The sequence below is a fragment of the Aquila chrysaetos genome, chromosome 15, assembly GCF_900496995.4.
Source record: "Aquila chrysaetos chrysaetos chromosome 15, bAquChr1.4, whole genome shotgun sequence".
Taxonomy (NCBI): Eukaryota; Metazoa; Chordata; class Aves; order Accipitriformes; family Accipitridae; genus Aquila; species Aquila chrysaetos.
In genome coordinates this window covers 5,548,541-5,565,030 of record NC_044018.1, presented here as the reverse complement: position 1 = coordinate 5,565,030, position 16,490 = coordinate 5,548,541, and the positions used below count along the sequence as shown (strand labels likewise).

General features: G+C 39.1%; 1 protein-coding gene across 2 annotated transcripts in view; it reads right to left on the bottom strand.

The window, feature by feature from the left end:
- The window catches only part of CDC5L (cell division cycle 5 like), a 36,149-nt gene that overhangs the window by 5,710 nt on the left and 13,949 nt on the right, over positions 1 to 16,490 (bottom strand). For both annotated transcript variants that reach the window (XM_030037798.2, XM_030037799.2), the window contains exons 11-14: positions 16,137 to 16,301; positions 14,418 to 14,498; positions 13,813 to 14,058; positions 10,926 to 11,123 (exon numbers count right to left, since the gene is read on the bottom strand). In XM_030037798.2, the coding sequence (XP_029893658.1) occupies positions 10,926 to 11,123; positions 13,813 to 14,058; positions 14,418 to 14,498; positions 16,137 to 16,301 (690 nt within the window). The remainder of the gene's footprint in view (positions 1 to 10,925; positions 11,124 to 13,812; positions 14,059 to 14,417; positions 14,499 to 16,136; positions 16,302 to 16,490) is intronic.

Below are 16,490 nucleotides of genomic sequence, written 5' to 3'. Positions count from 1 at the left end.
AAAAAGTTTAGAAAAGCTCCACTATTCTGCCGTCCTCAGTAAAGATCTGCCAACAAACTAATTTTCTAATAAAATGTTAAACACCGAGTACCTGAGAACATGAAATACAGTTATAAGCGCTATCGCCACCATACAGAAAAGAGACTGGATCAGGGAACTGCGGTCAGAAGTCCTGAATTATCTGCACACTCTAAGTATGACCAGTAGCAGTGGCAGTACTGGGTTGGTCTCGCACTATTACACACTTCAGCTGGGATTCACTTTGCTTGGCTTTAGACATCAACATCTGAGCTTGTCACCCGAGGTCTTTCCATAATCAGGAAGGAAACTGGCAACTCTAGGGCATGGCTCATCTGATCTGGAGCCTCAGAACAAGACTGAGCATGGCAGTGAAGTGCTCTTCACTGACTTAAGATGGGAGCACAGACTGCTTGCTCAGACGCTGTTACCTAAAGTCAAGTGGATCAATCCCACCCTAAGTGTGTCCTGTTCTAATGTATGAGATACAATAAAGCATTTTTTTTTCTCCAAGAAAAAACAAAGCCAGTTCAAATCTAATGATTATACTATAAGACCCTGATTATTTAAGCACTCTTGAAATTTTCAGACAATGAGAACTGGACTTAATATTTCCAAGTTGTTCTGGATATAGATTCTTATTTTTAACTACTAGAGCTCCTTAGGTTGTATACTGCTATTCATCCCTTGCTTTTCTACTCAGTTCCTTGTCTATCTTGGATTATCATAGGCCTCACTGCTGTAAAAAGAAAAATAAGAGAAAAAAAAAAAAAAGCCTCCTAAGTATCTAAACCCAGAAATAACAGCCCTTTCTTCCTTCTCTGCTTATAGAGAGAAATGTGAACACTCACCACCTTTCCTCCTCCCTCCCAACTACAAGATTTTAGGACCTACTACAAAAAGGTCAAAAGGAGGTCTCAGCTTTTGTAACAAATACTATTTATTAAAAATTGCTGACTGCTGCATTAATGCCAACAACTGCATATAATTTTAGTTCAAGCTTCGTAAAATTTTAAGGCTCAGATACCAAGCTAAAAATTCCAAGCAGTTATGAGGAGGTGTGTTTAAACAGTAGCCTACATTATTTGCTTAAAGCTAAGAAATAGATTTCACTAAAATCTGACAACCATTTCCCCCCTGAACCTAGCAGAAAATGTAAAGACATTTGAAAGATTTCTCCACTTAGTTATTTATTTTGTACTGCTCCTTGGCTGGCTTTGGTTCCACTGACTTTTGTACCAGCTATAGCAAAACAAGAACAGCATGTACAGACATGGGGTAAAATGATATATGATGTAAGGGCAAGTGTGAGAGCCTCATCCCATTCCAGATCTCTTATGTAAAACCTTCCCCTCATGCCTAGTAGAGCTGTGTTCAGTTTTCAGTACTACACTAGAGATCCAAAGAAGAGAAACCAAAACAGAGCAACAGACATAATCAGAGGTTTATAAAACATGATCTAGAAAAGGGAGACTGACTGAAAAAACAGGGTTGTTTTCTTTTTTTCTCCATCTAACAAAAATAGAGAAAATGAAGAAAGACACAACAACATGTTTTAAATATCCCAAAGATCATTGTGAAAAATCAGTCTGTTCTTATGTCCACTGAGAAAGGAAGAGGGATTTAAATTTGGCAAGGAAACTTTAGATAGGAGGTTAGTTGTAAGGTTTAACTAAGGACAACAAAGAACAGGGAAAGACTGCTTATGAGAACAAACATCCACTGGGAAAGATCTAAGAAAAACTGACCCTAAGGAAGGGCTCAAGTGCCTTCAAAACTCCATTTTCACAATTCCTCATCTCACTAACTCTACTGAGGACAGCCCTCCTCAGTTCAAAGGGCGTTTCTTCCCTGTACTGACTGTTTTGTTTTCCTTCCATTCAATGTGGAGCTTCTGGTAATCCTCAAACAGCATTAAGCTCTCTTGTCTTCTAATTGATCTTAATCTTCCCTGATGGATAAAAAAACATGGAAGAAAAACCACTGCATGTTCTTATCAGAGCCATAGTCAAAAGTAAAACAACTTGTTCCATGATCTTCGAGAATCAACATATCATCATAAAGCTGCTTAGCTTGTGCAGAGAAGTCCTGTGTCAGCTTCAGCTATGCTGGCTGAATAGGTTACACTTGGAACCTATATAGGACTACTCCAAAATTTACTATAACTTCCTTCCTCACCTCAGACCCACAAGTGACCCTCCCATACTCAATTCTGCTGGCAGGAACTGGATTAACTTAATTTAAATAGCAAGGTTTCTGAACTTGCCTCATGTTGGCTCAGTCAGTCAGAGTAGCTGGAATGAGACAATACACACTAAGGTGACAGCCTTCTGCTCAATGTCAGGTTACACTGAACAGGTTCCACCAGCATTTCAAATCACCCCAGGAACAACGATGACCCTAACACTAGGGAATCCTCTCTGCATGTTTAGGTGATCTGCCTTTACAAGCTTGGTGATGCACTCTACAGTAGCACATTTTTAAACAAAAATCATTAATTACTTAAAAATATTTTTCCACTTCCATGCTCTTCAACAGAATTCTCTATTTTTTGGCTTGAAACACTGTTTCATCTGTCTACAGTGTAACCAGGCAAGACTCTCTGTAGAGCCTGCCTCTTACCTCTGAGTTAGTAAAAGGTAACAGTCAACTCTGCTGGAAACTGAGGCTTGGGGTTACTATCAAACAAAAAATTGCATTTCCAGTGCAGAACAATATGGGCTCAATCTATCAAACTGACATCAACACTAGCATTAGCTCAGTTAATCAGCTGAAACCACTCCATGGCTTGACACAGTTTCAGCACTTTGCTGTGATACTGAAGATGATGCTTACTTAATGTATGAGGCGGTATGAGGATCATTGAGAAAAGGTGCTGATCAGTATCAGAGCAGCCAAAAAGGGACAGCATGTATAACTTTCAAGAGATGACAAAGTAGGATTTAATTCTAATTGACTGGGATCACAAAGTTTTTCACGGAAAGATTCAATCATAGGTGATCCTCAAATTAAGGCACTGCTGGTATGCAACTGTAACTTCACAACTGAAACTAGACCAAATGTTCAAAGCTGGATGGGAATATAAAGCTACCTTTTCCCAATTTAATAGGGAAGCCTCAACATAAACTCATACATTGTACTTTGTTATGCAGATCACATATCATTACAACTTACTGTTATCTGCAGAAGGTTATTCTCTCTACTCACAGTCAAAACTAATAACCCAAGAACAGTCTCCATGTGAACTATGTTTCAGCAGTTATGATGACTTGCCTTCAAATGTCGTAACGCGAGTTGGTAGGACTGTTGAGTAAAGACAGTACAGGGTACAAGAAGTGCAAGTGTTCTCACAGGAAGCTCACAGCATCCAACTATCTAGAGCTAGAATAATCCAGAAAGTTACTGGATAACTTAGCAGTCACTGCGGATCTACAGTGATGACATTAAAGCCCACTTTGAATATTTTTATTTGGGAATTGCTTCTAAGACTAGTAGTATTATCAGTGATACCCATATATCACAATGACAGTAGAAACATGTCTAGAAGAACACAGTTTAAGAAGAAAACCAAATAATTTATTTTTACTAAGCTTTTCTGAAAGCTTTCTACCTCTCCCTGGAAAAAAAAAAAAAATGACAGTAAGATCACAGACAGCAACAACTACCTCAGGCTAATAGCTTTGATTAACTGTAAGCAAACATGGGTTACTGCTGTGTCTGATAAGATAATATGGCAGTGAGCACAGTGTAATTACTTTCAAAAACTATAACTGCAAACCCAGAGTCCTTAGACTGGACTCTTCCAGAGAAGAGGCTAACAATCTTGTGGAAGCTCACGCAATAAACAAGTTAGCAAACAGCTTGGTTCCCTCTCAATACATAGCAGAGAAGCCCCATGATAAGCTTGCAGCAGTCACTAGTACTCTACTCCAGCAGCTACTATTACACAAGTATAAACAAAGCAAGTTACTTTGTGAGCAGAAATTCACACTGGCCCAACATTCACAGGTTCCGACACTGCTTCACATTAGGACAGGCTTTAAAGAGCAACAGGTCTGCAGATGAGGTGGCTTCCAGGAAAAGACTGTATCAATTTATACTTTTCTCTGTCCAAACACAATTTTCAACAGTGATGGTGTACAAAGGCCTTTTACAATGAAGACCTTTGTCAATGCTGAACTTTTTTTCTAAGCACATAAGTTCCCATTATGAACTACATTTCCAAATGTGAAACCTGATTTCACCAACCACCACAGAGGAAATCAATGGTTTTAGATATGGAGGGAAAAAACCTTCCACCATACTATGAGCAACCGGCCAAACTAAAAGTAACTGCTATGCAGTCTAAGCTTATTTTTAAAGAACTTTCTCACTGCTCATTTCCAATGTTTTGGCACATCCTGTACTGAGGACATGCAGAAAAAGACTTTTTTCTACACAGAAAGAGTTATCCAGCCCCCCCCGAAATTATGACCTTAGAAGAAGGCTAGTACAATGGTCCAATTTGAAGACAAATTTGAGACTCATAGGCAAGATCACAGAAATAAGAATATGAGGAACTCTCTTATTAGCATTTATCTGCTTCCTTCCAAAGGTCCTAAAGCAAGTCAATAGCAAGAGAACTGGTATTAAATCAACTAGTAGCATTTTCCTCTGAAAATAACTGTGTAACAGCGCAAGTAGAGTTCTGTTTCCCAAAGCTGTTCCAATTGGCAGTCTGGGAAATATCATTGCTCTAAGAGTTGACTAATTACATTTGAATAAAACTGGACCTGCTTTCCTCCTTCCTGACCATGGTGATGAAGGTTTCAGGGAGATGGAGGGGAGGGGGGGGTGTAGCTGCTAACTGCAAATGTAATTTGTGGGGAAAAACAAGGATGTAATAAGTTAATTCACCTAAAGGACATTGAACAATGGGGTTTTTTGCCAGACTTCTAACAGGCAAAGATACAAAGCTCCACCTCGACTCAACAAGCTGTAAATGGAAAAGACAACTACTTTCCAGATAGTACAAGTACACTTAAAGATTTAGCAGTTTTAGGTAGTGATTTTCAGTCACAGGTCTACAAGTGCTTTGCAAATAAAACTACAGAGCCCCCATAAGGTAGACATTACTCCTTTTCCAGTGACAGAGGAACCAAGGGAGACATTAAGACCTAGTTTCATTTCACTGACCTGAGGTGCTCTAGGTGTCTCTGTAATAAAAAGAGAAAAACAGGAAACTTGAGAGGGGAAATTCAACTCTTAAGTGGGCCAAGCTGCTTTCAGGAGATGCCTCGTCTCTACCAAAACCAAAGGGAGCCTAAGGCAATTGCAGCTTTGTTTTAGTTAGGAGGCTACAATAAGGTATATCAAATCTGAACTCATGGGACTTGCTCAAAACCAGGTAATGAATACACCTGTGCTAGAACGAAAACACAAGATTTGTGACTAAATCCGTTTATCTTCTCTGGCACATTTTTTCTTACTGTAGACAGAAGTTATCCTTGGCAATACAAAAACTTTTATTTATTGCTTTTCTCAGTATAGGTTATGGGTTACCTTCACTGTGGATCTCACAAATATTCCAAAATTCTGCAAGCAAAGATGTGATGTGTTATAGCTAAGCTGATCTGATATCCAGCTACTGTGGAAAGGGGTCGTCTTCTTAATTTAAAAATAATTTATTTTCTGCCAATTCAATGAACTGATCCAGATTACCGCAGAGTTACAAGAGCACTGGTACAAGGTCAGAAGTAATGGCAGGGGGCAGCTGGAGAAAAATAAGTAGCACTGACCCTTTTTGGCACAAGCTAAAATGTTAAAAGCGTCCTACCTATAGTACAAACTGCATGGTAATCATTCTGGTAAACGGTAAAAGTATTTTCACGCACAGGTACAGACAATTATTAAGGGATCTGCCATATACCTGGTATATAGCAGAAGGAGCAATTCTTCTTCAAAAAATTCTTCAAAAAAGAGAAGTATATACCCTCCAAAACTGCTACACTAAATACATGTACTCTGATGATCAACTGTACATTAAGCAGAGATCAGACACTGCAACAGTGGTCTTGCATAAACAGTCAGCTCTATCAGATTCTGAAAAGCTTTACAGTAAAGACCACTGATAACACTCAGTTGTGATCCCCTGATGCCAACTACATTCCCAACAGGCCTTATTAGAAAAAGCGTATTCCACAAAGGCAACACAGTACGAATGAATATACGTGACCATAAAAGCAGACTACTCAGGGATTCCACCATATTTCAGTTTTATGAGTAATTTCTCTATTCTTAATCTTATAAATTCTCTTATTTTCTCAGGTGTTTCTCAGTAACAGAACACCTGAAAATCCCAAAGAAACTGCAAGCTTTAGAAGCATGTAAACTAGAGAGAAACTAAAATACAATCTCTAATAAACTAGTAAGTGATACACCTTGCAGCAGAGTATACCACAAAACTCCAGCTAAGCAGCTGGTTTTCAATGTAGATTAATTCAGAAGACTTTGAGCTGCAACCAAAAGCAAAAATGGACACTTCGGTCTGGTAAATTACTGTCTTTGTTTATCTTGGATATTGCAAACAATGGATAATTTACTGTGCTTTGCGTATACAGTGTAACTAGAGCTTCCTCCCCTGTAGACTTTCAATAGTATTTACAATTTAGCAATCAACTGAAATGATGACATTAAAAATATTTGTATGCTGCAAGCCAACATTATGAACTGTCTTCAAAGGAAAAGTAATGCTGGCAGGAAGTTTCTGCATTATGAACTACAAAGGGAAGCAACTAGCTTGTTAAATAGATGCCTCTACCATCTCATTTCATCTGATAAGGTTCCTAGTTTAACATACACCTTAGGTAGGAATGCTTTTCTTTATAAATGTATTACCTGGAAGAAGGGAGTACAAGGTATTGCAGAGAACTGAAGCAGTTAATAAATGCAACTGTGAGCATCAGAAAACTCCCATTTCTAAAATAACTACCTCTGCAGCGTAGCCTAGCCTTGAACAAATATGCTAGACTTTTAGAAGCTACTGGAAAGATCAGAAAATTCCACCAGGATTCAAGCAAATCTAAACTGTACCACAGACACATAGGGAGGTCACAGGGATTCACTTGCATGCACCCGAAACTCCCCATCCGTAATGCAAAATAGTTCACATACTAATCTTGTAGCTCTCTTAAGCCACATTAAAGTAGCACATTCAAAGAGTCCAAAACCATCAAAATAAAGGAGAAGTGAAAAGTATTACTAATACATAGCAGTACATTCCAATATTAAAACTATTGCTGAGTTGTGCATTACTGCTGATGATGCCTGGACAGGATATCTAGCCAAACAGAAGCTCTCCACAACTGCTCCACTTTGCCTCCTCAAGTTCATCAATAACAGCACAAATCTGTTTGTGATATCACCATCAATTTCAGAAAGATAAATGTCATGTCAACATATACAAGGCTGCCACCACTAAATCACCCAGGCAGTGAAAACAGGCCCATTAGAGAAAGACGACTGTTTGTCCACACCATCAATCCACCCAGTAATCTCTGAGCAATGAAGACAGCACTAGAAATATCTGGCTTTTTTGCACAGGATCTGCAGGGTGTTAGCAGTCCCATATGGAAGTATTAGACAGTGATTACTCGATGTGCAGCTGTCTCCAGCAAATATCACTAAACTCTCATGGTTTTTTCCTAATGATCTTAGTGCAATATGAAGGGGAAGAAGCAGCCCCAAAAGCTGACCAACATCAGTTTCTGTTGCTGGCAAACTCTATTTTACAGTTTCTACTCTTCTCTCAAAGGAAGTTAAGAGTACAAGCAAGTATCTTGGGGTATTGAAAGCTGAGCTAATATCCCTGCTTTTCATTAAGGTTGTCTGATACTTCCCATTAAAATATCTATTTCAACTGGTATTGCTTTCAGACAATTTTCCCTGGAAAAACATTAAAATGAAGGTGGGTTTTGCCATTGCTGAGAATGGGTTAGGAAAAAAAATAGTTGCTGTGTTTTTTCATTGTATATTTTTTTGTTCATTAAACTGCTAAGCTTTTTATTTATTATTTTAAAAATTATTCAGCTGGTGACCTATACTTAGAAAACTGTATATGTATATCTTGGTTTTAAGAAGGGCCTTTTAAATAGGTCAGGCAACAGAGCTGCACTAAACTGCATTTTGCACACACTTGGGAGAGATTTTCAGCTCAAATTTAACTTTGCGAAGAGTCCACCTGCACTCAACAAACAGTGAGTTGTGAAAGGCAATGCCATACTCTCACTGCACCTGCAGCTGTGGGGCACAGCAAGCTCTGCTGGCCCTGGGTGCCTGACTGAATTGGGGTGTGTGGTATTTTGAACACATACACAAGCTTGCTCTCTCACTTTCCTGTAAGTGCACCAAGCAATTAGCCTTGTCTAGCAGCGCTCCAAGCTCCCAGCTAACCTGAAGAGATGTAGCTACATTAGCAAGACATAGAGTCTCGTGATCACAGCAACTGACAGTAGACACAGCTAGCTGGATTTTGTTAACTGTCTTCCATGGAGTCCCATGCAAAGTTGGTAGCAAATGAAACCCAATTTTTTTTCTTGGCAAGACCTCCAATTTGTATTTTGCTTCCTGGGTGACTGTCCTGTGACTACAGAGCAACGAGAACTTACAGAACAAACAAATACAGCAGGAGTTTGACGAACAGATGACTTGACCTTACTTTCTTTGCTTCAATATCCTTAACAAGCATACCACCACCAACTACTCATTTAAATATCAGGAGGAGATGAACAGAAATCAACAGCACAAGAAAGCCCACACAGAAGTAACCAATTTAGACTGCAGAAATAGTGCACAGCATAAAGGCACAGGGCCACACACTAAACAATAAAGAGAAAACAAAATATTCAATAGCTACTCATTAAGCAAGTACCATCCACCCTGTGCAATAAATGAGTCTGTGGAAACACTAGGCTGTAATCATGAAATTAAAGACTGTCTCATAATGCATATGCATAGGCAAATTAAGGCTGCCAGAGTAAGGCTGCTTGTGCATTCCCTAACTTTTGACTGTTTGACTGTGCAACTTCAATAATGCACTTCTAATGTAGTTTTGGGCGTAAGATATTTAAATTTCAAAAGCATTTGTACACAAATTAGGTACAGCCCTCGGATTGCTGGCATGATGCCAGCCCAGGCCCTGCTGCCATGCAAGCTGGCTGCTGCTGTGCTCAGATACTGGTTTTGTGAAACCAGAGCAGAGCGGAGCGTGTGAGAGCGGGCAGCGTTGGGCAGGGCAATGGTGCTCTCTGCTGGGTGAGCAGCAGCACGGCAAGTGCTCTGGCATCAACGCTGAACCACTCGGCTACTGGGCTACCTGCAGGTGAACTGCTCCTGGCCCGAGTGGTTGACTAACAACTGTGGAGTCTATACCTGGATGACATTCTTGACTGACAGACTTTACAAAAAACACGTTCACGCTGTATTTCACGTGTGTGAATCAAGTGAAAATTCAGCCTCTCTCTCATGTTGTTTCTGTGGTAGTAGCTGTTTGAGGAGGTTTACTTCTAGCAACAGTAGCTATGTTGATGTTAAATACAGAAGAACTTTTTTTTTAAAGTTTCCTTTTACCATGGAAAAAAATAATCTGATGCCTGCATAATTTAAAGAGACTTTTAGGCTAAAGTGGTATTTTGGAAAACAGTTAATGACTTACTGCAAGTCTGAACAAACACATGTTCTGTGGGAAGAAACCATTTAAAACCAGCTTACTTTTTATCATGAAAGCTTTATATTTTTGTGTTTTGTGTGGAGTGTTTCGGTGAAACTCTAGAGAGGGGACAGGGCAAGGGAAATTAGTGTCAAAGGGTTTGAATTTCCTTCTGCTACTTAGTGCACTGTATCTCAAATGATTTCCTCTCCACACACAACTCCCTCAATCCCAGGACACCCTACCAAATCTTAATGCCTCATTGAGTTAAGGCCTGTGACTGTTGCATTTTGAATAAACGAATGCAAGCATGTTGACGCTGGAGAATGCTGTACTCTACAGCTCAGCAGAAAAAGATGTAGTTTCAAGTTCTTGTTCCCTTAGTACCACTGCCCTGCCATAGTACTCAAACTGCATGCAGACAAATTGGTAAGACGTTGCTATCTGATGTTTTGTACTTGCAGAAAATATTAGTTACACAAATAACAGCAAACTCAAAATTTGAATTTAAAATGCGTTTATCAGGAAATAGCAGGCTTCCTTATGAAATGGAACTAGATCACAAACATCCATTGCTCTCTTTTTTTGGAGGGAATCACTGGAACTGGCAGAGGATGCCAGACTGGCAAGAATTCAGGACTATCCGGACCTTCATGTATGTAATAGTCAGTCAGAAACCAAAGCTTAAGTTGGAAAGGGAACTTGAGAGGAGTTTTGGGACAAAGACATTGTTTTTAAGCATCCTCCTCTGAAGTATCTCATACTGGCTGCTATCAGGGACAAAGTGCAAAACTAGAAAGATGAGGTATCTGATCCGCTAACAGCGGAGAACGAGAAAACAGGAAAAAAATCCGCATGGAATTAAGAAAGAGCAGAACCTGACCTTCTCTCCAGTTGACAATAAAGTGGGCGAGATAGGCAGTGTTACAGCTAATACTGCAAAGACAAACTGTGTGTGGGAATACTCTAGGGATATTTTAAGAAAACGAGGAGGATGAGAGAAGGTGATTTAAACACCTCAGGAACATCTATGAACTCCCCAGGAGAATTCCTCTACAACCTTTCCAAAGGAGTCCCACCAAAAGACCTGAATGCTTTATAAAATAACCTGTAACTCTTACACAGAAAAAAACCAAAACACATGGGGAGACACTAAAAAAAAAAAAAAAAAAAAAAAAAAAAAAAAAAGCAGGTGCAAAAAGCAGAAAAAAGTGACACTGACCTCAAGCCTCTTTTCAAGTGACTCTATCCTGTCTTTTTTGCTGGCCAGGTTAGCTCTTGTGTAGCGGCTCTGTCCAGGCAGGTATAACACTTGGCTGTAACACTCTTCCCACACCTGGTTATAAGCTTCACTTGAGAGCTCTCCATGCCCCATTCCTTGCTTTACCACTTCCATCTCTTGTGCCAGTAGATCCTGTGCCTGTTGGAAATGATGAGAAATAAATTGCAGTTACAATACACAGGATACAAGAAAATTCCTCTTCTTTTCAATCCTTCAGTGTGCAATTCACGGGGGCGGTTTCTCTTTTCATACTAAAAGCTCACCATCAGGTTAAGCTAACTATGAAATCTAACACAGATGCTGTGGATTATAAATGAAACCCAGGCTAGAAGGCTACTCACAGAGCAACTATCCCTCATTTTATATAATTTGGCCAAACCTGACATCACTCTTCTGTAGCTAATGAAAGCTGTGGCACAGCTAGATACTTCATCTTGCTGCAGAAGAAGAGATAAAAGCAAGGACCTTGAGGGGAGGGAGGACTGTACAGACAGAAGCAGCTGTTCTATGAAACAAAAATCACTTTTAATTTCCTTTTGCTTGCCCTTCTCCACACAACCTAGAAAGTCAACTCTAAACATTAACGGGTGAGCGGTATAAGCTCCATTGCAGAAAATACTACTCTGACTTTAACTAACACACATTGTGTTGCTAGAGAACTATTAGTGAGATAGGAGCATTCTGCCGTTTCCAGTTTAGTTTCCAAAGTAGCTTACAGTGAACTGAAAAGATTCATGTTGTTCTCACAACTCTTAATATTTTTGACAAAGAGCCTGGCCCACAAAACTCCATAGGCACCCAAGTCCTTCCAATTTTATTTGTAACTAAAAAACTAAAATATCTTTGCCAATCTGGACTTCATTGGTTTTAAGCACCTGTCCTCTCTTTCAACAGGATTTATATGTGCACCAGAAATTTCCATATCAGCAAGCGGACATATATTTTATAATAGTGTATTGCCCAGGAAGTAATTCAGCTATCACTAGATTAGATGATTCCAGCGAAACCAAGGAAAGGAAAATTAATTACTTGTCCTCGATGGTCAAGACAGATAAAATAGGAGTACTCTAACCACACCTGACAAAGCTAACTCTTATAAAGGTTCACTTTCAATTAGCCTCTATTTGTACACTGTGAGGAACTACTTATGGCTATTTAGTTGTGGCACCAAAACAGTTCCACAGCTTTAAGAGCTCAGCATACTATGCTTAGCACCACTGCTAATCCTTCCCAAAAGAGCACTACACATCAGGAAAAGAAAGGAGCATTTTTATGAAGGGATTTTAGTAGGAAGGTGTTCTAAAAGCAAATGAAGAAATAAAGGAAAATAAACAAGCCCCAGATGAGAGTGCAGAGATAGGAAAACTTCCTGGTTTGAATTTGATTTTAGACAAAGAGGGAATATTATGCTGAATGTTAGAGAGCAAGCAGGAACAAGGATGCAAAAAAACTTCTGCCCATCATTTAGGAGACAAAATTTCCAGGGACTCTGAAGAAAGTTTCCACACAAAAACTACTAGACTGTGTAATAGTCTCTAAGGGAAGTGATAGAAAAACTAATTCTCATTGCACTTCAAAACAACCAGAGAAAGCACTCAGAGTGTTCCTAAGGGAACAATCTGACACTGGCAGGGCAGTGAAATTCATGATCTAACTGTATTTTCCATCTCTAACTTCTCCTGCTCAGAAATCTTCAAGTATAATTTTTCATTTAACAGCAAATTGGAAGTACATACTGTTCAGTGTTTCTCATTTTAGGCTCTTGATTCATTGGTCAGATATGGTCAAGGAGATGGATTTAAAATCTGCTTGTATATCTTTAGAGTCACTTTAAAGTAGTAGGGGATTTAGGTGTACAGATAGCACAGCTATTGTCAGAATGCAAGTCTTGGATAGCAGGAGTCTGCATAAAACAGATGACTTGGTGGCACGTGATTTTGTCCTTTTCACTCATTTTTATTCCTGTAAGCATTTGGTCAAAGGTTACTGGCACAACTTCACAGGTGAAACTCTTTGAAGAGCTAACCACAGCACTGTGTGTCTGAACTGTCTATCTGTCACTTGGCAGCGAAAGGCAACATCTGTAGCTGCTTAAATAAATGAACAACCTGAACCGGAACCCTTGGTACAGGACTGCTATTTAACTTGGGATTACAATGCAAAACAGGATGGAGTGCCCAGACAGCCTACTCATTTCATCCAGCAACAACCTATTCTGCCTATTCAGTGCTTTTTAAGCAGGTATGCTTTAAGATCAGTTGCCATAGCCCAGCAGTCTCTGCACTAGCACAGCTCTGTTGGATCAAGCTTGACAAGCATAATTAAACAACTTGATTTACTGCTCCAAGTTATAAGCTGGCTACCACTGTCATATTTGGTCTGCACTGCTATGAAAAAAATGCTTAGTAATTCTGGATTAACAAACTACACAGGCAGCAGAAGGTGGTATTAGACCTAGTTAAAGTCTCAATGATTTAACATCAATTTCCAGAAACAGCAAAGTAGAATTTGGTAACTGCTGGGGTATTATAGCTCCCACCCTTACTTAAAATGATAAAAAAAATCACATGACATTCAAAATTGTATCCAAAAGACAATATCTCTGGACAAATACAGCATCCTCATCATTCTGCTGAGTGCCTAGATTAACATTAGCTCACAGGAAAGAGAATGTGCACTTAAATTATCCTTACAGGTCTTCATACAACCCTCTGGAGATCTCCCAACCAAAGTCTGTGCAGGCTTGAATCCACCTTTTTTGCAAGATTACAGGACCATGACATAGAGAGACGTTAGGTCACTGCTAATTAGGCCACACAATTCTCACCTTCTTGAGATCCTCTTTGGAGAACTTCTCATAAGGATTTTGTTCCAAGTAAGCCATATGTTCTGCATTGTTGCTTCCAAATCCTGGGCCTTTCCCCTTCTTACCACTAGGCTGTTCTCCAAATGGGTGGTGTAAAAGATCAAAATGAAGCATAGTAATCATCTCTTTCTTTATTAGCTCTTCACTTTTCTGCAAGTCTGTTAGAGGTGGTTCCACATTTAAGGGTCTCAGTATTGTTTCATTAACCTGCCCAGGAATAAAAAAAAGTTCATAAGCATCATATACACCAAAGATCACATTAAATTCATATACCTCCACCTGAGTATGAATTTTATGTATCAGCTAAACCATGCAGAACAGGTGCCAAAATCCCTTGCGGTGTGACACACATACAGCAACCTGAACACCCAACTGTGCTTTCATTTGTGCATATGAAATACCTCATGACAGTTTCCCTGTGAAAGTTTCCCATAGCGCTAAAATCGGCACACTCAACTAAAGATTTCATTCTCTCATGATCTAATTAGACTGTTTTCCTCCTATAATGGTTAAAACCTTTATTTCTGTTTTTTTTTTCCTTAAAAGCGAATTTTGTTTCTACTTACTTCTGAGGGCCGTGGCAGATTCTTCTGAACAGCTTTGTGCATTCTCTTCAGTTCCTTTGCACGCTCTGCATCTCGGAGAGCCTAGGCAAACAAGCTAAGTGTTACTCCAGCTACTGTAATACAGTCAGATGCTTCCTAGAAATGTATGATATAAAAACTAATTGATTACTGCAGCAAAGATTCCTTAAAGACTTCATGTTATGAAGCCAGAGACAAATAAAGTGATGACATCATAATTTACTGCCTCTAAAATAAATGGGAAGAGCACAGCAGACTATCTCTAAGAGGAGAGATCCTAAAAAGTCATTTCCAGTCATTAAATTCTCCTTCAGCTTTAACACCAGCAGACTTTGTTCTTTACAAATTTTTCCACATCAGGTTTGACAACTGCTCTAACTCTCCAGACACGAAATCCACCAGGAAAAGAAAAACTCTTAAATTTGCAGCCAGGACTCTATTTGTCCTCTTCAATAACATTAAGTAACTACTTCACTAAAACAATACTTGTGAAAGTGTAAACACATGAGATTTCTCCTTATACTCCACTTCCAGGCAATAAATAACATGATAAGGCACTGCTGTCTAAAACTTCAGAAACAATGACCAAGATCTTCCATGTTCTAATCCCAGCCATGTCACACCCTTATTTGAAAGGCAGGATGCTATTCTCTTGTATGATATTACAACTCAAATTCTTTTATCTGTTCTACACACATAAATTATCGGTATTTATTCAGATTTTTTATTAGGGTGTGTATGCACAAGATATGCATATATATGTATATAATGTGTTCCTCTCCAAACAGGACATGCTAGGAATCAAATTCTGGGAAATGCTTATAGTATTAGAAGACATCAGAGCATAGGATTTTTCAAAATATTTTGTTCACTTGTCAAAGCACAGTCATTGGCAAAAACCGCTCTGAACTCAAAAACCCATTTATTTGAAGGTATATAACAAAAACAGATTTGCATCACAAAAATTAGGGTAAGCATTAAAAGAAAAAGAGACTGTTCTTATAAACAGAAAAACGTAAAGTGTCTCTAATTACTGGCCAGTACAGCTATTTAACCAGCAGAATTTACGCTGGCACTTTATCCAGCCTTCCTTGATTCTGAAACAACACAAAACAAAAGAACAGGGACCCATTCACAACTTGGCTGTCTGGGTAATCCTGTGGTGCAAGTCATACAAAAGGGACCAATTCACTGCATGGCAGATTTCTATCTGTGTGCTACCAGCCTGCCTGAATTTGTATACACCTGTCTTACAATTCACAAACAGTAACTTTTAATGAGAGACTTGAGAGAATAACCTGAAACTGGGGTAAAAAAAAAGAAAACAACCAAACAAAACCCCACAATTCTCACATGCTTAAAATCAAGCACATACCTCTGTAGAAAAATGCTTTTAATTATATTTTTATCTTTTGGGGGACAAATGCAGGAGGTAGGACAAACACACTCTTAAGAGAATTCATCATAGAAAATGACTTGTGATACATAACATTAACAAATTAAGAAAAGAATTCAGAGAGAAAACTGATTTAGCCTCTGTGTGTGTATACTCTGATGGCAGCAAAGAAAACAGGTACATTTTACTTTGTTATCCTGTAGAAGCTGTACCACTTCCACTAAACAGGTATGAAACTATGGGAACCATACAAGGAACATATTTTATTTTAAACAAAAGGCACTATTTGCATCACACACACCTACCTGCTTGCGGGCATCTATATCAGCAGTATCTTCTACAAAGGCTTCATCTACTTCGTGTTCCTCAAGTTCTTTTTCTGCATTTTCAGGTAAAACAATCTCAAAGTCGTTCTTTGGAGCAGGAAGGGCCATGAGTCCAAGGCGCAGGTGTTCACGAGACTCTCTCTCCTGTTGAAATAACAGTAAGATATAATGCTTCTGGACTCATGCACTAAGTTCCATTCATCTACATTAACAGACATGAACAATACACAACTAATATCATCTGGCCATCTTAGTCTGCTACAAAGCCAAGAGAAACAAAGTCTGACAAGAGGCATGTTACTAATCCAGGCTGGCCTACAGACCACCACCCAA